The 21,567-nt window shown below is 43.1% G+C and overlaps 1 protein-coding gene across 4 annotated transcripts in view; it reads right to left on the reverse strand.

Moving 5' to 3' along the window:
• The window catches only part of RECK (reversion inducing cysteine rich protein with kazal motifs), a gene marked incomplete at its 5' end in the record, with an annotated part of 43,040 nt that extends 22,232 nt beyond the window's left edge, over positions 1 to 20,808 (reverse strand). Inside the window, 7 exons of one of the 4 annotated variants that reach the window (XM_082194749.1) lie at positions 672 to 705; positions 8,584 to 8,631; positions 10,604 to 10,689; positions 11,649 to 11,685; positions 13,265 to 13,339; positions 14,730 to 14,788; positions 20,688 to 20,808. In XM_082194749.1, the coding sequence (XP_082050875.1) occupies positions 672 to 705; positions 8,584 to 8,631; positions 10,604 to 10,689; positions 11,649 to 11,685; positions 13,265 to 13,339; positions 14,730 to 14,788; positions 20,688 to 20,808 (460 nt within the window). Of the gene's footprint in view, positions 1 to 671; positions 706 to 6,155; positions 6,230 to 8,583; positions 8,632 to 10,603; positions 10,690 to 11,648; positions 11,686 to 13,264; positions 13,340 to 14,729; positions 14,789 to 18,646; positions 18,670 to 20,687 lie in introns of those variants that run through there. The other 3 variants (XM_082194750.1, XM_082194751.1, XM_082194752.1) reach the window with 3 other exon arrangements.
• Between the last annotated feature and the right edge of the window lie 759 nt (positions 20,809 to 21,567).

Here is a 21,567-nt window from a genome sequence, read left to right on the forward strand (position 1 = left end):
GACTGCTTGCTTTGTCAGTGCTATTACAAGTACATGCAATTAGATCATACCATTAATAAACCATTACTTTATATGCAATTTATATTATATTACTTGAAGTTGCTTGAACAATCATATGTAACTTGTTTTATTTTCATAAATGTCGTATTATGCAATTTGCTTTATTCTCTGTAAGTACCCCTTTCCCCTTACTTTTTATAATGCCATTAAGCTTTATACACCAGTGAACCAACTGATGCGTTTCAGTCACAATCCTGAGTCAGCAGGTATGACTCACAATACTTTACTTGCTATCCCACTGAATCAATGCTGAGCAAATCCAAATCCTGACTGAAGGATCCAGTTAATATTGCTGCACTGGTCAGGCCTTGGTATGTTATGCACTAATCTAGACAAGATTCCAGAATTAACAGAATATGAATACAACTGGCTGCAAACTTGCAGTTGGTGGAAAAAGTTCCAAGCTCCAAGCTAAGATGTTTACAGGAAACAGACTACATTTTCCCTTGGCAAACTGTCAACCAGCTCAAGCAGTTGTGAAATGCAACATATGTTATGCTATCATCTGATATTAAAAAATGAACATACATCTCAAAAAGCAGACAATGAAACAGGGGAGAAAACGATAAACTAATATTTAGGAAGGATTATTTTTTCAAAGGTATACTTACTTTCATTTCTGTTGATGCAGCTAAAAAGTGCATTCTAAAAGCAAAAACAAAAAGTATCACTTTCAAATAGCTACTGGTAAAAAAAATTAAATGGCAAATGCGCTACATCTTTTGTTGATGAGCAAAAGAATATAACTGAATCATATGCACACACATATATAATTATATGAAGAGTTAAAGTTCAGTACAATTAATAAACATGAAAATCTCCTATTTGCCTTAATTTGCACATCCTATGGCTAATTAAATATTGAAGACCCTTGAGAACTTCCAGGAATGACAGTAGCTATAGTGGGACAGATCAAAGGAATAGCAAACCATTTTCCAGAAGAATGTCACAAAGATTCTGTCAGAAAGGCTTCATTCATACACCACGATGGATAGCACACCAAGCAGAAGTAGGAAGAGGCTGCAGGCAAACTCGGCCCTCCAGATGTTTTGGGACTACAATTCCCATCATCCCTGACCACTGGTCCTGTTAGCTAGGGATGATGGGAGTTGTAGTCCCAAAACATCTGGAGGGCCGAGTTTACCTATGCCTGCTCAGGAGTCTATGCAGACCCCTCCCCTCTCCTGTGCAGCTGGGAGGATTAGAAGCTTTTGTGATTTGTTTTATCATCTGTACCAATAACCTGTGGCTTGAAGTGCACCCCACAGATTGCATCTCAAACGGCATTTCAAACTGGTACCCTCTAAACTTAGAGATTTTATTTACGCATCTGACAATCTGTTCATTACAAAGAAACTTATTTGCAAGCAATTCCCCATCGTTTCGCTGTTCAGGTTTAGGAATCCAAAAAGGAAAAAGTACAGTGATACCTCAGGTTAAGTACTTAATTCGTTCCGGAGGTCTGTACTTAACCTGAAAGTGTTCTTAACCTGAAGCACCACTTTAGCTAATGGGGCCTCCTGCTGCTGCCGCGCCGCCAGAGCACGATTTCTGTTCTCATCCTGAAGCAAAGTTCTTAATATTTCTGGGTTAGTGGAGTCTGTAACCTGAAGCGTATGTAACCTGAAGCGTATGTAACCTGAGGTACCACTGTAGAGAAACTGCTGCTGCTTCTGCTTTTTGCGTACCCGGTGGTAGCTTCCAGATGCCTCCCTGTTTAGCTGTGGGTTCCCTTCCACCAGGCAAATATGGCTTAAGTGTGCAGAATACTAGCCAGAAAGGTTGCCAGAAACATTGTGCTCTATTGCTTTTGTGATGACTAAGCTTTGGAAACTGAAATTTCCTCAATATCAGCGGAGGCTGGTCCATTAGAGGATATTACATTTCAAGCTGTGGTAGAGGGCAATGGTTTGTTTTCTGGTCTTGACTGGGGTGTTGGTGGCACAGGGCTCCCAGTCTCCTACTTCCATAATGTTTTTGCTGCTTTTAAGACCAGAACAGGACCAGGGCATCTATAATTTTTATCTGTAAACCGCCTTGAGTCCCTGTCAGGTAAAAAGGCCCAGTATACTACATCATCATCATCATCATCATCATCATCATCTATGCCTGCCTCACCAACCTCAATCTGCCCTCAGCCAGTCACCATCTGCTTTTCTTAATTACAACCAGTCAGCAGGTAGCTTGGGCTCCCCCTACTGTTGGCCTCCTTGCCTCCACCCTACCAGCCCCAAGGGGCACCTGCACAACACCCTCCTCTGATGGTTCCAGGTGCGATCAAGACAAGAGGGAAGAACTGTGTGGCAGCTGCATCCCTGCCCTCATGGTCCAGACACTGGCACCCACTCTGCTCTCACAAGTGACTGGTGAGAGGCTGCTGTCTAAGACAGACAGAATTTGCACAGAATGTTATATATCATATTATTATATATATGATATGATATTATATTATATTATATTATATATGATATATAACTATAACTTTTAAGAATCAGCATCTGAGCTTGCTTTTTCCTCCCGGTGTGCCACGTGTTTTCAACCGTAAGCTGGAAAGCTGTTACCATCTTACTGCTGATTTTAATTAAGTTGCTCTGGGAACCTTTTAGACTAAAAGAGGCATAAATGCCATAAATAAGTATGTAAATAAAAGTTATAGCCTGGTAATCTGCAGGTTATGAATAAATAGTCTCAATTTCAACACTGTTTTTCTAAGCAGTTTTATTTCATTTTCTTTTCTGTTCAAACAATTTCCTTCTGTCAGTGAAAATACTTTCAGAGCTTAAAAGAAGGTCTTTTAACATTCTTTTAAAATGTTAATCTGTCACATATCGCAAAGTTCAGTGGTTTTGCCATGAAACAAAGCTACACATATTCTTGCATATGAGCAGAATAATCCCAGGGTGTCTATAGCAAAGGTCTGAAGCTGCCACCTGAATAGTCTTGCTGAGGACAAACTACTGTCCCCAAGAGACAACTGCCCACCAAAACAACACATTAGTTTTACCAATTATTCTTTTTAATGGTTATACAATGATATGAAATAGACCCTTCAACAACAACAACAACAATAATAATAATAATTAGCATTTATATACCACCTTTCTCTTCCAAGGATCTCAAGGGGCTGTACATGCTTCTGCTCTGCCCCATTTAATCCTCACAACAACCCTGGTTAGGCTAAGAGATGGTGACTGGCCCAAGCTCACCCAAGGAGCTTCATGGCTGAGTGGGAATTCAAACTCTGTTCTCCTAAGCCCTAGTTCAATACCCTTACCATTATGACATTTCATCACTCTAGAATGCAGAATCTTTTAACACTCAAGATTTTACTGCCAGGATCTAAAGAGCCTGGGTATATCCTGTGGGATTTTGGACTTTCAATAGCTGCTTTTGCAAAAAACTATTCTACAAACTGTATTTGAAAGTCTCCTCAGTTTAAAAAATTGTTTAGCATACACAATGACATGGAGTAGAAAATTTTCTAATAGTGTGATACTCTGGATCCTGCCTGAAAAATCAATCAAGCCTGTTTTATGATACCTTTCCAAACATGTGCCTTATTCTCTAAATAGCACTTATCATAAATTATGTTCTTTTATCTTCGATTTATTTTAAATTTTGTATTATACATGCTTTTGCAAGTGTGAACTGCTTCGATATATTTTAAGAATGTAATTCCTTTCTGTGTCAGGACAAGCAGAGGCCATTAAACCAGCAATTGCCAGCCAAGGAGGAGTGCTTCCAGGAGGGCCAAGCAAGAGTCAGCTACACAATCCTGGTCTCAGAGGATTTTGGTGGGTCAAGGGCCACCTGAAAAATCTACCTGAAAAACCCTAGTTCCATATGGACATCACATTAATTCAGTATTTTCATAATCTTTTGGAAGCTACTTTTGAGAGCCCCTCACAGAGGTGGCTTTAGGGTAGCATGAGCGGTGCAGGGGCACTGGGCATGAAGCCGAGGATGGGGCCTTTTCAAAGCCTGGTAAGCACATGCCCACCTTCAGGAAGGAGGTGTGAGGGCTCTGACAGGAAGCTTTGGGAAGGAGACAGGAGGGCTCTAGGACCCTGCCAGACCCACGTGCCTCCTTCCCGAAGCCCCAGCATCTTGTTTACCTGGCTTAAGCCAGCACTGCAAGGGCTGTGGGGAGGGGTGTGGGAAGAGCCAAATGTTGGCCTCACACAGGGCAGCATATTACCAAGGTTCATCCCTGCCTCTCGGGGCTATAAGGAGGATAGAAAATTCCAAATAAATGAATAGTACGTTTCAGGTTACAGGACAGCAGGATCGGGTGATCTAAAGCAGGGGTCGGCTTACTGGGCATGGGCTGGATCACTCCCGCAGAGATCACCCGATCTCCAGCGACGCTGGAAATCGTGTCTGTGCATGTCTGCAGTGCTGGAAATTGCTTCTGCACATGCCCAGAGCCAGGAAATCGTGCCTGCGCAGAAGTGATTTTCAGCATCTGGGCATGTGCAGAAATGATTTCTGGAGCCGCGGAAGAGAGTCCCCACGCCGGTTTAACGCAGCGTGCAGGGACTCGCTGAGCAGGCGGCTCAGTTCAGGGGTGGCTCATGGGCCGGTTAAGCGACCCCCTTGGACCGCTTCCAGCCCATGGGCCTTAGGTTGCCAACCTCTGATCTAAAGACTATATAGGATCTCAACATACCTTCCATAAGTGCTATCAATGGCTTGGTTCCTCAGGACAATTCATTACCTGTTGCAAGCTGAGATGAGAAAGATTGCCTGGGAGGCCAGCTTCAAACAGTGGAATCTTCAACCTGTCTACCAACTGCTCTGCCTCACAGTAAACCCAGCTTTGTCAGCCATTTAAACTTCATATAATTTGTTTCCTTTTGTGATTTTATCTTCAATAAATATCTCTAAGACATCGCTCAAGAGTTGTGTCTGGTACATGAAACAACAGCAAAACAAATAAGTGCAACCATGTTTACTTAAGAAGTAAGCTTCACCGAATTTAAAGATGCTTATTTCCAATAAGTAGGGTTAGAACTGCAGCCCAAGGCTGTGTTTGGACATGCACGTGTAGGTTGGGGGAGGTGCCTGCCAAATTAGTAGCCTTCAGGCTGATCCCTAAATGGCATGTTAAGTTTTCACTTGTTAGTGGAAATCACCAGAAGTAAACCTGTCAAGAGACAGGAAGACAGACAATCAGCACACAAACAAAAATGGTAATTACATGTCTGAATCTATAAGTGTGGAAGGATATAACTCATATTTTAAAAAAATACTATTACCACCTATTCTTTTATTCAACAGAGTTCAGCAAATATCTTTATTGACACATTTTCTAGAACTGAAATGTATTCATTCCAAAACAACTTCTAAGAAAAGTATTGTCTCTTACAAGTAGCTGGTGACTTATTCATCGATGCAGATCAAAAAAGTATTGTGGGCTACTTTAGTAACCTGACTCCAGAGGATATATTTCACCCCTGTCCTTTGAAAACTTTGAAATGAGTTGCATCCAGTCTTGCCCTCCTACAAAATGGAGCATTCCTTTCATTAGCAGAAGGGACCGAGAGCCTTAGGAGGCTTGTGCTGGAAGAAAGGGGGGAACAGTTTAAACTGACCCCCTTTTCAGCCACAGCACCATCTCTCCTTAATCCCATGGGACAGTCTTTTGGGATGCAAGAGGAAGGGAAATAACTGAAATAGCGGAGTGTCCCATTGGGACAGATGGTCTGGATCCAATCCTACTATCTGGAAAGATGCTGAAAATATATTCTGAGAGATTCATCACTCATCCTCAAACCCCAATCTACAAATGAGTGTTGTTTCCCATGACTTTTATCATAGACAGTATCAAAGCAGCGAAGTATGGTTCACCCATAGATGAGGAAGAAAAGTATGGAAGTACAAGAACATATTTCTCTTATAAATGTTTGAAAAACACTAGGCAGTAGTTTTATGTACTCACTTGTAATCATTCTTGAAATAAGTCCACTTATTTATATAAAATAAATATTACAAAATGATTCCAACAAGAAAGAGAAAAGAAGAATTAGAAAGAGAAACTACTCTGTCATGATCAGCGATCACTTTTTCATTCCCATTTTTTAAAACTCTCTTACCTGTCCTTTCTGTTCTCCAACAAACATTGGTCAACCTCCTACAGCAATGCAGAAATCCAGAAAAGAGAAGGAAACTAGCAGAACAGAGGAAAGGTTACAGATACGGGCAGTGAAGTATAATATCGAAGAGATAAAGCTATTTAATGTAGGGGATAACAGTTTAGAAGAACACAAGCTATGAAAATCTCAGCAGCTAAAGAGATTAGGAAAAGAAAAAAAAGCTTTCTAAGGCATATTTGCAATAAGATAAAAAGGTATGTAGTATTTAATCTAAATCCCTTGCTGGGGAATGAGCAGGCTACTGAATTTATTTCTTAATCTAAAGAATAAAGACATAAAGAAGAATCAATATGGAGATTGTTAATTTACCAAGTAGTCTAATCGATTATGGGACTTGCTCTCCTTTACTTTTGAACCTAAGGACAGCAGCCACTGTGGCTGTGGGTTGGAGATATCTACTTTCAATTGCAAGGTCTTCCCTTCTTTTTTCCAATGTCTTATTGATTGCCTACTCTGATCTGAGTGAATCTAAAAACACAATCCTAAAGTGAATGCTCTTCTTTCAGGCAGAAGGAGGTAAGATAAAACAGCATGTGAAGAGATTTATATTCTGAAGAGAAGGTATGCTAGAGAAAGTTTTCTGAAAATACCATTGCTTTTTATACATTATTGAATGCAATCACATACTTGGAGATAACTGATTTAAAAGATTTATTCAAAACATTTTCAGCTGCACATGAACAGAAAATTAATTATTGTTGATTACCTACAAATATTGTATGCTAAGAAGGCTACTATTTTTTATATAAAACTTCTTCTTTTCAATTATTGCTTTTACCAATTAAGCATGTTCCCACTTAAGAGAATAAAATTACTCCAGCTAAGTTAGTTTGTATTCAAATAAAAAACGGGACATTTCAGAACACAGACATATAGACAGGATCCGTAGTTCACAAACATGTTTTCTGCGCATTGCTTATAGTGTAAGATTTGAACTAACCAAATCCCAAGCATCTGACTAATTGGCCTACAGCTGATGTAATTCTGGATCCCAGCAAACCCTAATTTGCAGACATGAAGACAGCTCTCCAAATGCAGTAGCCCCTCCCTATCCCCCAGGCACTCTTGGAAGAAGAGTACTGGATTGGGCAGACCTTTGCTGTGATCTATCAGGACTTTTGTTGTAAGCTTCTCTCTCCAGAGCAATTCTTGCCCTCGTTTCTGTGGGGGCGCACCAACAAAAACCATGGCTTTCACAAAAAGACCCATTTTAATCATGGACTGTACCAAACTTGTGAATGCAAACTCTGATCTACAAAGTTAACCGTTTGCTTTAACCATGGTTTGTGGGTCTACATGCAATTTTCCAGAAAATTTGGCAAATTAGAATAATTTGAATTGCATCAGAATTTTTCTGATATCTCTCTTTTGCATCCCGTCTGTGGGAGCTGTATATTAGCGTGTTTACTTCACTTGAATTTAGTAAGAGCCGTTTGACAGTGGAACAGTCTCCTTCAGGAGGTTGTGGACTCTCCTTTCTTGGAGGCTTTTAAGCAGAGGGGGGATGACCATCTGTCATGGATGCTTTAATCTGAAATTTCTGCATGGCAAGGGGTTGAACTAGATCAGTGTTTTTCAACCTTTTTTGGGCAAAGGCACACTTGTTTCATGAAAAAAATCACGAGGTACACCACCACTGTGTGCGGAGAGGGAGATGTCAGAGCCCCGCTGCTCTCTATGGGGAATCGGATGAGAGCGGACTGCCTGTCCGCTCTCATCCGATCCCATCCGATCTGATCCCCACCCAGGATGGATGGAAAATAGGGTGGACACAGTCTGGCGCCCACCTAGTGGGCGAAAATTTGACTTAAAAAAAAAAAATCTTTCAAATTTTTCAATTTTTCCCATGGCACACCAGGCAACATCTAGCGGCACACTAGTGTGCCGCGGAACAGTGGTTGAAAAACACTGAACTAGATGACTCTTGGATCCCTTCCAACTCTATGTGAAATTAAACATTTTGAAACTGCCAATCTTGTCCAATTTTGTATTTGCAATTGACATCTAGTCATTGTTACTAATGACCTTATGAAAAATATCAATGGAAAAATAAAGCCCTGGAAAGAACGATTTTATTTATTTATTTATTGCCCCACATCAATGATGCTGAATTAGGAATGGGAAATTCCAGGGAAGGGAGGATCAGGAGGGAGTGACTGTTCACTTTGCTGGCTTTCAGTTTGCAAAGCCCAGTTTGCCATGAACCAGCATCTTATCTGCAGTGGAGGAAAGAGGTCAACTTGGTCTGCTTCACCTCCAGAAAAGTTTATGAGTTGGAAACTGTTATGAGCCTTCAAAGTGTGCCAACATCAGGAAAGCTTAAGCATGTTGACAGGGAGGGGTAACCCACTGTCTGTAATGCACTTACCTCATATTCTTTCCTGCAAACTTTCATAATATCATTTTTTGAAGATGCCTGAAAGACATTAGTTTCATTACCAGCACATATCTCATATTATTCAAGAGCAAAATTATACAATAATAAATTATACAGAAGATATTATTATTGTGATAATTTTGAGATGTCCCACCAATATATCTAATTTCTTCTTTAGAAGCAGTTTTGAATCACTTAGATGTTCTCAATTCTGGCATATGAACATAATCAAAAGCAACTCTTTTTCAAGTATCAATCTGCTACTGGGGTCAAATGGACCTCTAAAGTCTAAATGACTGTGATTTAACATAAAGAACAACAAAGTATTTCAGTATTTCTTCCTGTCATCTGGGTCATGTGAGACTGTGCAGACACAGCACCACTAACTAGAATCTATAATACGGGCTAATAAATTGAAACAGAATCCTGGTAAGATGGAGGCTCTGTGGGTTGATGCTTTCCAGGTACAGGAATTAGGTAAGCAACCAGCTCTAGTCAGGAAGGGTTGCACTTCCCCTGAAGGAGCAGGTATGCAGTCTGGGAGTAGTACTCCTAGATTCAACCACAATGGCTAGATTCAAGGAGCCTCCATGGCGCAGACAGTTTTTCCCAACTTCAGTTGGTTTGCCAGTTATGACTATTCTTGGCCATAGTTGTTGGTGATGCCTGCTGAGATTTCCTCAATTCACTCTGCGCAGGGCTTGCGCAAATGCAGCAGTTAGATTATTAGTGTGATGACTGTATATAGCGGTGGTGCATCTCGCTTCACTACTTGAGGTGAAAGAGGAACATGCCACCCCAGTCCAGCTTCTGCTGGACTGCCCCACTCCCCTGCCATCACTGATGCCTCCCTATGTGTTGCACAGGGGCACCCACAAAGTCCAGGCCATAGTGCCACTTCCATCAAGATCTCACAAGATTTTGGTGAGATCTTGCTGGAATCTGGTGCCACTGGCAGTGGAGGGGTGCCCGTGGGGGTGCTGCCGTGTGGGTTTCTGCTGCTTGAGGAAGGTGCCTCACCATAGCTCATGGGTGGGCTGGCCCTGGTTCTATAGGAACCATGTAAAGGAGCTGAACTGGCTGCCAGTACATTTCCAGCCCAATTCAGTGGGTCAGTGAGGATGCTTAAAACCGTACGTGGTTTGGGACCTCAATATTTGAGGGAGCACCTCCCTTGGAATTTAAAATCTTGTGGAAGGAAGACTCTCCTCTGTATCTCACCCACGTGAGATGAATATTATGTGGAGATGCAAGAGAAAGCCTCTTCCACCATAGCATTCCAACTATAGAAGCCCCTTCCCTTGGAGTCTCAGTTGGCACTGTCATTGGTCGGTCTCGCCATCGGGCCCACTTAATATAAAGATGTTTACTCAAGCATTAGCTGCAGTTGTGTCTGAGTTGCTTGTTGATTTTGCTGCTAATTATTAGCTCTTATGTGGCGTACTATCAGAGTGTTAACTTCTGAGTCAAGAGAGACCATCTTGGCTGTGAGACCTGGAGGACCTCCTTGTAGGCCTATTCATTCCCAGGGGCCAAAGGACCCCAGCTGTGCTTCATAGAGGGTTTTAATTGTTTTTAAGCGGGGTATACGCACAGGATTGTATGGAGGGATACATAAAAAGCAGCTCTACTCCACTGCTCCCTAGCAGACAGCAAACATAGGAGAATAATACAAGTAGGGGAAACATATATTTTAGTTATCTTAGACTTCATATTTCATCATCAGTTAAAATAACACAATCTCATTATAAAGTAATAATTTAAAATTGAGATAGCTTCAACAAATAAAAACAAAGTTCACCACAGAAAACATTATCTGCCCAGCAAGACAAAGGCTTGCTGAAAAGTCTTCAACTAACAGCAGAAGACAGCAATCAACATCCTGCTGAAATATATTGCACATTCTGGGTGTGGCCACTGTGAAGGACCTTTCTCTTACAGCCAATCATACTTTCAACCAAAAAAAGGTATGTCTTACTTTATTCATGCTGCATAAAAAATAAATTCCTACCTGTTTACATGCTTGGCGACATTCTACAACAATGGCTAACTCACAGCAACCTAACCCAACCCAGCCATCAGATTTCTTCAAAACACCTTTAAAGAAAAATAAAATTACTGAACACATTACAGTATCACTGCAGGGTGTATTGGAGGGCTGTATCCTACGCTTAGCAGACAACACAGAGGGAAGTGCTGCTCAACTGCAGAAATTTGTTCACATTTCCTGCTAGGAGGGCTGTGTGATCAGTTAAGAAACATCTTATTCAACCTGAAGCTCCGTATTTGTGCAAACAGATATGTAATTGAAAAAGTATAAACTTGACTTCATTTCTTTTTGCAACAATGCATGTACAGTATGCCAATACTTCTTGGAGGGTGTGGTAGAATGTTTTAGTCATGCATGACTGTCCAGATAAATATTTTTTAAAGCATATTTTATTTTAAATTCTTTTACAGTTAAAAGAACATAATTACGTCTAAATAAGTTAGGATCATACAACTTGATCATTTTTCCCCTGAGTCCTATACTGATCCCACCCTGCATGTGGATCATATACTCTTAAAAAGGCAAAGAGACCCCTGACCATTAGGTCCAGTCGTGGATGACTCTGGGGTTGCGGCGCTCATCTTGCTTTACTGGCCAAGGGAGCCGGTGTACAGCTTCTGGGTCATGTGGCCAGCATGACTAAGCCGCTTATGGCGAACCAGAGCAGTGCACGGAAACGCCGTTTACTTTCCCACCGGAGTCGTACCTATTTATCTACTTGCATTATGACGTGCTTTCGAACCGCGTTGGCAGGAGCAGGGACTGAGCAACGGGAGCTCACCCCGTCGCGAGGATTCGAACCGCCAACCTTCTGATCGGCAAGCCCTAGGCTTTGTGGTTTAGCTCACAGTGCCACCCGCGTCCCTGATATTCATATACTCTTAGTACACTATAATAAATTAACAGAGCATATCTACCCAGAAGTAAGCCCTGAATGAGTTCAATGGTATTTACTCCCAGTTAAGTGTGTATAGGATTGCAGCCTAAATATAGTATTGTCTCTTACCTGGCAAAGAGGAATTTATACAGTCCCAAACTTCTCCCTGAAAAAAAGAATAATTGTATTTTATAAATGAGTATAATTACTAAGTTGACCATGTGGGATGGCAGGCACTTAATAAATAAATAAGATCAAAATAAACATTTGTATGTAGCAGATTATAACTTTTAAATGCAACAAGATGATCTAGCACAAATAACGAATTATCAGGTGACCTCATCTAAAGTATTCAGTTTTGGATATCATAGTGCTTGGGACCAGGACTTTGGCAGACTTGTTTCATTTGTTACTATTTCCTGAGCAGTACCTGCAAAAGGGCAAATGGCTGAGCACCTGACTGAGGCAGCGGGACACAGCAGCAGTGCAACAGAATTAGTTTCTGTCTTCGATCTATAGAAAGTGGAGGGGTTTAACCATCCTAATGACAAGATGAGGAAGAGTAGAACCAAACCACACTTTCTGTTACCAAGCTTATTAACGCCCCTGATCACACATTGCCCTTTAATGTGTGCAACGTATCATCCTGGAGGCATGTGTTTTGAGATTTTTGGCCCAGGAATTCCAGATCAAGGTGGGCATGCTAAACAACCAGAGCCATAGTGGCACAAGTTTCCTGCCTCAGAGTAATAGGGCAGACTCAGAAAGCAAAAGGCCTGGGTGGCCTTGTTCTGCTTGCTAAGGCATCCCTAAAATCCTCAGGTTAACAGCAGAGAAAGCTCACATCCAAATTTGCCACTTTCCCTTGTACTGCCTGCACCAGTATTGTGTCTGTCCTCAACCTCTGAAATTCATTTTCAAATGTGCCGATTTGGGAGATAATGCCATTTACCAAAGTTTCAAATGTTGAACTAGAGCACTGGATGGTTTGTTAAATCAGCAGCCATCTTTTTAAGAAGTGATGTAACAACTTCCTCTGATTCTCCCTTGGAACCAGAGGGTGGAAACACAAGTGACTTGTGTATTCTGGGAGGACGCAGCATGCTTTTTAGTAGCTTTGGACTGCATTGTGATATGATTTCTCTCTCCCTAGGAAAGCAGAGCCGAAGAAGCAACAGCGTACCATTTTCAAGGTAAGGCAATTCTGTCATTAGAGCTCACAGCAGGCTATAACAGGAGGGGAAAGTAGAAAGCACAAGTTTGCTTATATGCATCTGCTCAGGTTGTTCTCTTAGCTGGAACCAGCAATTAGCCTTTTAGAAAGCTTCCACTGAGGCCAAGGGGAGCTTTTTAAAAACCTTAGTGATGTGAGGGGAGACAACTGCGGAGGGACAGGGAAGAGAAAAGAGAGGAGAAAGAGAGAAAGAGAGAAAGAGAGAAAGAGAGAGAGAGAGAGAGAGAGAGAGAGAGAGAGAAAGAAAGAAAGAAAGAAAGAAAGAAAGAAAGAAAGAAAGAAGGGGGAAGGGGGAAGAGGAAGAGGTAGAAAAGGAAAGGAAAGGAAAGGGAGGAGAAAAGGGGGGGGGGGAGAGAGGCTGTGGCTCTATCCAGCTTTTCTACTGGTCTGTCACCTTTTGGATCCAGTCCCATTTCCTACTGGCACGTGGCTCCTAGAAGGCTTCCCATGAGGAAACTGAACCCTCAGGCCGAAAATGGTCGTATGTTTTACCAAACACAATTATACAAACCATTGATTCTGGACAATATTCAGGTGCACGTTGCAATAGGTGTTTCAAATGAGAATCACTCTTTGATGTCAAAATCTGTCAAAAGCATTTTTAAAAGAAAGCATAATTAGAAAAATCACTTTTCTACCACAAAACTTAATTATCTTGACTTAGAAAACCCATGAAGCTAAGTGGAATTTGATTTTGAGCAACAGAATACTCCTTTTTGGAGTTGTCCTTAGTTTCTATAATGATGAAATAGTCATGCACATGTCTGAACCTACCAGATTGCAACCCTCTTTTTATTTCTTAAACCACTTTAAGTCTTTGTTTTTTATTTAAAAAAAAAACACAAACCAGAGCTCTGGGACCTGGGAGAGTTAAGCACCATCATCAAACTACAACTTCCAAGGTTCTTTGGGAAAGGCATGGCAGTTAACCTAGCACCAAAATAATGTTTATCTTATGATATTTGCACTACTTATTATTGGTTTGTATATAAAAACACTCTTAGGGTGGCATCCAACTAAACAGGCATCCAACTAAACAGATCTGATATCACAATAATTTTTACTTTTGCAACTTCAGTTCCCCTCTCCCAGCCCTCCCTCCCCAAATCTGCTCTGGTAGGTTGGGGGAACTCCAGAACAGACACACAGGGAGAGGAGAGGGAGTTCCCTTGCGCAGTCAAAAATCCTTGCACTAGTGGATCTATTTTATTTAGTTGAATACTGTCCTTACAGATTTATCTCCTTAGGGCTTCCAAGTTTCAGCCTATCAAACCTAAACATATTACGATGAGATGTGGCTGACTTTCAAAGATCAGGCAGGGTGTGCATCTAAATCTAAATTGAAAATAGAATTTTCTCAGTCATAAACAACTTGGCCCTATAAATTAGGCTCATAGGTAAGATGGCAACAAATGTGACTCCGCATATATTGATATGTTAGGAAGCCTATCACAGCCTTACAAGTCAAAATGTATTCATGACAGCACATTCTTACAACACTAAAGTAACTGCTTCAAGGTCAGGATGAAAGTGGCATACATAATTTTAATATACTTCTATAGCCATGTGAGAGAAGTATGTACCATGTACCAGGGATGGGGAACCTTTTCAGCCCAAGGTTTCCCTCTGGGAACCTTCTGGGGGCCACATGTCAGTGGAGGGCAGGGTCAGAGGCAAATGCGGGCAGAGCAATTAATGTAAAATTTACCTTTCTACAATAGGCTACTATCTGCACACGCTCACACACCCTTCTATTCTCTGCCCAGGCAAGAAAAGGGCATTGTCAGAGGTCAATGCCACATTCCAGTCAGCACTCAGGGTGAGGGGTGCAGGTTTGTGGCCTGGGGTGTGTGTTTGGGGCTAGATAGACAGGCTCAGAGAGCTGCTTTCTGCCCTGGTCCCAAGGTTCCCTACCCCTGATACAGGCCCTATGGATATACAGGCTCAAATGTGGTGCAGGTTCAGAACCAACATACCTGTTCACAAACATCGCGACACATTAAGTTACCCTTTGCAAGGTAACAACATGATGCACCTATAAGGAAAAATAAATCTGTCAACATCAGTAAAATACAGGTGCTCTCAAAGTACTTTGATGAAGTGTAACTATTTTTTGCCATTCAAATATGTAGTTTGCTCCTAAAACCGCCTATTGTACCTTAGGATTGGCAAGTGAGCTACATAACCTCATTTTTTAAAATATCTGGCTAGGTTGACATCTGTTCTGGGAAATCTGGTGAAAAGCATTATTGAAGATAAAATTACCAAGCATACAGAAGAACATGTTTGCCGAAGAACCAGCATGGCTTCTGCAAAGACCAGTCTGGCTACTTTTTAGTGTCAATAAGCAGCAACATGGGGCTGCCCTTGCAAACTACTCAGCAACTTCAACTGGTTCAAAATGCGGTGGCCAGAGTACGAGTTGGGGTTCCCTTTATAACTCATATCACTCATTCTAAAAGAGCAGCACTGGCTGCCAGTTTCCAGGCCCAATTCAAGGTGCTCCCACTAGTGCTAACATTTCTAAAAGACATAGGCACCAGAAATCTGAGACCACCTCCTTCTCTATAGACACTCTCAGGTGTTACAAATCAAGGGGGGCACTCTTGGTAATCCCTCTGCCCTCATTAGTGAAGAAGGAGCCAACATTCTCTCTGGCAGTCCCGAATATGTGGAATTCCCTCCCTACAAAGGTATGTCCGGCATCTTCACTAGGTAGCTGTGAATGTTGAAGACCTGCCACGTGGCACGTCATACATGTGTTTTCATGACCCACTCTGTTCCTGTGTCTGTTGTTTTAACTGTTTTTAATACTGAGGACCTGCTGGTGAAGAGCAGGTAATAAATTTAATAATAAAGGTAAAGGGATCCCTGACCATTAGGTCCAGTCGTGGCCGACTCTGGGGTTGCGGCGCTCATCTCGCTTTATTGACCGAGGGAGCCAGCGTAGAGCTTCCAAGTCATGTGGCCAGCACGACTAAGCCACTTCTGGTGAACCAGAGCAGCGCACGGAAACGCCATTTACCTTCCCGCCAGAGCGGTACCCATTTATCTACTTGCACTTTGACGTGCTTTTGAACTGCTAGGTTGGCAGGAGCAGGGACCGAGCAACGGGAGCTCACCCCGTCGCGGGGATTAAAACCGCTGACCTTCTAATCGGCAAGTCCTAGGCTCTGTGGTTTAACCCACAGCGCCACCCGCATCCCAATTTAATAATAGTACTAAGTAAAAATTCTAAACCTTTAAAAACAGTTATTTAATTTGCTACAGTTTTTTTTTTTTTTGTTTATCTTATAGCACAATTGAAAACAAGTTATGATTGGTATTATATTAAGTTATCCTTCAGGATGATTACCAAATGTGGGAGATCACACACCAAAGGAATGCCCAGTTCAAGCAGGCAACAAAGTAGCTTCCAAGGCTATAGACTCAGAAACACTTAACTGGTGGGCCTATCAATACTTGGAACCGTATGAACTCTCAACTCCCACCTAAAAGTATATAACATTGAACCATACAGTAGTGAATCCACAAATGTCAAATGGCAGTGTCTTTGAAGACAAAGGCAGGGAAAATAACAATATTTCTGGGACAGACAGACTAAATTATATGGCAGGCTGTGTGCATTTAAGGCTGTGAGCCTGGAACATTGCTTATAGATTATGCCACACACACACACACACACACACACACACAAATAATAATACTATGTTCTTGAATTGGTGTGCTGCATTCTCTGTCTCAGGTGTCCTGTACAAGATGAAAGACAGAACTTTCATCCTGTGAGACACTATTGTTTGCATTGGTGTTGAGACTTAAGAGCTTTAGAACTGTCCCAAATTTTGCACAATGTGTATTTGCCAGTGGTAATTTACCTATCACCTGCTGTCATCCTTATGGACCTTCAAATAATCTGATCTGAATCAGAGGGCTGCTTTCTGGGCAGCCAAGTTAACCATCGGCATTTTCAATTCACCTGAATGTTTGGACTGACAATCAAGACCCCACAAAAGTCCTAAATGTTGCACTAAGTCAACAGTAAAGGAGAATTAGCTGGGTATTGTCAACAATCCAAAGTAATTGAGATAGAAAAGCAAACTCACAGCAACCACTTGTCCTTCAAGTAGACCATGGTCTTACCAAAGGAATCAAACTTAAATTCACATCTGAATTTACCCTCTAAAATGCTTAGTGTCAGAGAGGGTAATAAAATAATTAGGTGATCTAATGTAACAGAGGCTACTTTTCTCGGAATCACTGACTCTCCCCAAATAATGGAATTGTATAGACAAATAGGAGCAGACCTTCACCAGAGAGCGGCCAATTTATGTTGAAATTTGGCTACTGGGACTTGCTATGGACTGGTTTGACAGATTGTGAACTAATCATATGAGCAAACTACACTGCCTACATGTCCATTATTGTATGAATAAGCTGTAAAGAAGTATAAGATGTAAAAAACAAAAACAAAACAAAACCTTGAGACTGCCAGGAATTTTTGGCAGCAACCAATACCTGCCTCCCACGCCTGGAACCCTGTCATCTATTGCCAGAGGGCTTTGGGTTTCAGAAAACCATTTTGGTCAATTTTAATTATTTTCAAAATCTTCCTACAACCCATACCTCTTATTAGCCTCATGACTCTCTTGAAAAGCTTCCCATTATGAGAAATGAAGTTAAGCAATTGATCCATCAGTCAAAATCCTGCAAAAGCTCCAGGGCCAGGTGGCATGCTTTGGAGTTAAAACAGAACAGTAATTGCTGGGCCTGTTTGTTGGCTACTCTCCTTTCATTTATTAATAAACCTGATAAATGGCTAAAGCCATGTCAATGTCAATCCATAAGGAAGGGTGTGGGGTTTTTTTGTCCTAAAAGTTTGCTTCATGATATCAGGTAGGGGTGAAACAAAAAATGAACAAACATCATGTACTTTTGTGCAACAGAAAGCAGGTTTTGAGGGTGCTTTTTGTGAAACTCTTAAGCTACATTTGGACAACAGTGCAATGTATGTTACTGCAGGTAGGTCAATAGAGCATGAGATTATCCTGTCTGCTTATGATTATCCTAAAAATGACCCCTTAGCCTTTCTATTGACTGCTGCTCGTCTGGAGATAGCTAGATGCTGGAAAACTGGTGATGGGCTGAACATTGATTCTTGGTATAACAGAGTATGATTAATAGCATTGGCTGAGAAACTAACATGCCATGTGAGAGCAGCAAAGGTAAACACAATCCATATTCCTTTCATAATATATGGCAAATGTTTATTGAATACATAAATTGTTCAGACTGTGTCAGGAATCTACCCTGCACTCATGGGAAATGTGGCATGATCTAGAGTAATCAAATGAAATTTTAACACGTGGCATGAGTCTGTAATTTTATCAGAACAAGTTACTTGTTGTTTACTGTTGTAACAATTGTTTTCTCAAAATTTATCTTCTGTACCATGAAAGAAAGAAAAAAATGGAGCATGAGATTTCTGGATGCCACTGGGCACTGGATTTGGGCTGAGAGGGAGCAAGTGAACTAAGCAAACTTCTGTCAAGACCTCTGGTTTGTGCTTGGGGGAGGGGGGCAGTATGGCTGGAGACCCGATGAAATGGAGTAGAAAATTTAAACAACACATACGCTCAAACTGCCCACTGCTGTTTTGCCTTTTTGTTTTCAGGAGAAATGCTTGGCAGGGGGTTGGACTCGATGGCCCTTGTGGTCTCTTCCAACTCTATGATTCTATGATTCTAGGGCTGGAGAATTGACCACGTAAGTTAGAAGCACTGGGGGATGAGGGATTAAGACTTCCCCCCATGACTGTTTTGGCAAACACATTCCATGCACCTGCCCACTCACAAGTCTTCCTAATTTTCCCCATGGATGGAAAGCAATTAATCACCTGTTTTACCACCACCCCAGCATGACTGCCAGTGGCGTAGCATGGGTTGTCAGCACCTGGGGCAAGGCAAGTAATTTGCACCCCCTAACCCGTGGATTTGCGCCCCCTAACCCCCAGATGTTGCGCCCGGTGCGGCCGGCCCCCCCTGCACCCCCACGCTACGCCACTGATGACTGCTACAGTTTCAGAGGCATGCTTCTCAACTGCATTTTCCTGGGGAGGAAAGCAAAATGCCAGGAGCTCAGCACTGGACTACACTGCAGGGCTGTGACACACAAGTATCTCTTTCAGTTCTCTTTCCTAGCAATATGGATATAAAAAAGTGGAGTTACTTGGGAAGGATTACATGAGCCTTGTATCACAGGCACAGCATGCCCCACAGCAATATGGGTACCATAATAGTGCAATTAATATGCATTAGTAGAATAATCCCCCCCATGTAAAATAATAATAAATCTAAAAACACACAAATACAAATATCAAATACAATCTGAGTTCTTCATTGGGGTGGAACACCTACCGCCCAATAAGTTAGTGTCGTACCCTGGATCTCAAACGCCTTGGCTCCCAAACAAACCAGCTCCCGAACGATCAAATCTGGAAGTGTTCCGGTTTTCAAACGATTTTCAGAAGCCAAACATCCAGCGTGGCTTCCACAACTTCCAATTGGCTACAGGACGCTCCTGCAGCCAATCGGAAGCCACGCTTGGTTTCCGAACAGTTTCAGGAGTCGAACGGACTCCCAGAACGCATTCTGTTCGAGAACCAAAGTACGACTGTACATTGAAATTCTAGATTTCTCAACTGCTTCCTAAGGGCATTGAGGTAAAAGAAAACTGAATCAAAATGAGCCAGGAGAATATGTGTGCTACATCATAAGGTAACATTTCAACCTCCAAGAACATTTCCAAGAACACTCTGTATCTGACTCTAAGGTTCCCTAACTGGAACAAAGGAACTTCAAAGAAGGCTGCAATATAAAACTGAACGGCAAGACACCAGAAAGTTCAATGGCTTTGCATCACACAAACATGTGTTAAATGCAAAAGGATGTCTGCATGATCAACACCAGAGTGGGAAAAGCTCACCCTTTCCTCCCTGCCCTGTCAGTGTCCCAATGGGGGATTTGTTCCCTGACTGCACCCTGAAGGAGCGCAAAAAGGCCCTTTGTTCAAACCGGAGGCTCAGCTGCGCCCTGCCCTGCTTAAATGGTCACATATGTTTAGAGAAAAGGCGAGCAAGAGGAGACATGGGAGAAGTTCATGAAATTATGCAGGGCACGGACAAAGAGGACAGAGGAAAGTTTTCTCCCGTCTCTCATGCCAGGAGAACTCAGGGGCATCCCAGGAAGCTGAATGCGGGGAGAAGAGATAAAAGAAAGGGCTTCTTCATGCAGCGCACAAACTATGGAACTCACTCCCGCAGGAGATCACGACGGCCAGCCGCCTGGATGCTTTTAATGCAAGATTGGACCAAATCATGGAGGAGGAGGAGGCTGTCAGGGATGGCGGGAGGGCGGCGAGGGGGCTCTTGGGCTCCGCTCCCGCTTGCAGGCTTCCCAGAGGCATCTGGCTGGCCGCAGAGGGGCCACTGGCCTGACCCTGAAGCAGTGGCGTAGCGTGGATTGTCAGCACCCGGGGCAAGGCAAGTAATTTGCGCCCCCTAACCCTAACCCCCAGATGTTGCGCCCGGTGCGGCCGGCCCCCCTGCACCCCCCACGCTACGCCACTGCCCTGAAGGACTCTTCTCACGTTGCGTTCTTCTGACACGTGTCCTATGTGTCTGTGACGAACAGGTCTGCCTGCTCTTCCTTTCTCCCCACAGTGCAGCGCTGAGATTTCTAATTCTTATTTTTAAAAGGGAGCCCGCGCGGCCGCCTGGTCCTCCCTCCCCTTCCCCCCCCCCTCGAGGGCCCCCCGGCCGGAGCCCACTCGCCCGCCCGCCTCGCTCCGTCCGCTGCCCGGCGGGGGTGGGGCGGCCCAGGCTTCGCCCGCCGCCGCCCCCCCCTCCGCTCCGCCCCGCCGCCAAGACCGTTACTCACCCGCCCCGCCCGGCGGCAGCAGCAGCAGCAGCAGCAGCGGCGCGAGGGCCGCGACGAGGGTCCCGCGGGCCCCGCCATCGCCCCGCCGCGGCGGCCGCCCAGGGCCAGTCAGCGCCGCCATCGCCCGGTCCCCGCCGCGCCGCCCGCCTGCCCGCCCAGCGCGGCTCCCCATTGGCTGGCTGGCGCTCGTCGGGGGGGGGGACGGGGATGGCGCCGGGAGGGGGCGGGGCGGGCGGGGGAGACTCGTCAGCGGCCGCTTCCCTCCCCGGCCGCCTGAGGGGGCGGGAGGGGCCCTGGGAAGGAGGGCGGCGGCTGAGGGGATCCCGGAATGGAGTCCTAAGCCGCCTTTTTCTCTCACGGGGGCTCGAGGCGGGTTACGGATAGAAAGAAGAACGGCTGGAAACATGGAAAATAAAAACAATCGCTAAAAAAAAACCAATTGAGCGTTAATAGAAATCAAACCGCGTGTAATCCTGGCACTTTAACTCATTAGTGTTATATATTTATTTATACTCCGCCTTTATCGCTGACAGGGAATCAAGACAGATTACAGACAAAATAAGAACGCCTAAAAATCAGGGGGGCGTGTTGGTCATTAAAAAGCAATTAAACATTGACAGAATTAAATCTGTCTATCATCTATCTATCTATCGATCATCTATCAATCATCTATCTATCATCTATCTATCTATCATCTATCTATCTATCATCTATCTATCATCTATCTATCTATCATCTATCTATCATCTATCTATCTATCATCTATCTATCATCTATCATCTATCTATCTATCTATCTATCTATCAATCAATCATCTATCTATCTATCATCTATCTATCTATCTATCTATCTATATCTATCATCTATCTATCTATCATCT

This window comes from Podarcis vaucheri (assembly GCF_965113315.1).
Source record: "Podarcis vaucheri genome assembly, chromosome: 13".
Lineage (NCBI taxonomy): Eukaryota > Metazoa > Chordata > Lepidosauria > Squamata > Lacertidae > Podarcis > Podarcis vaucheri.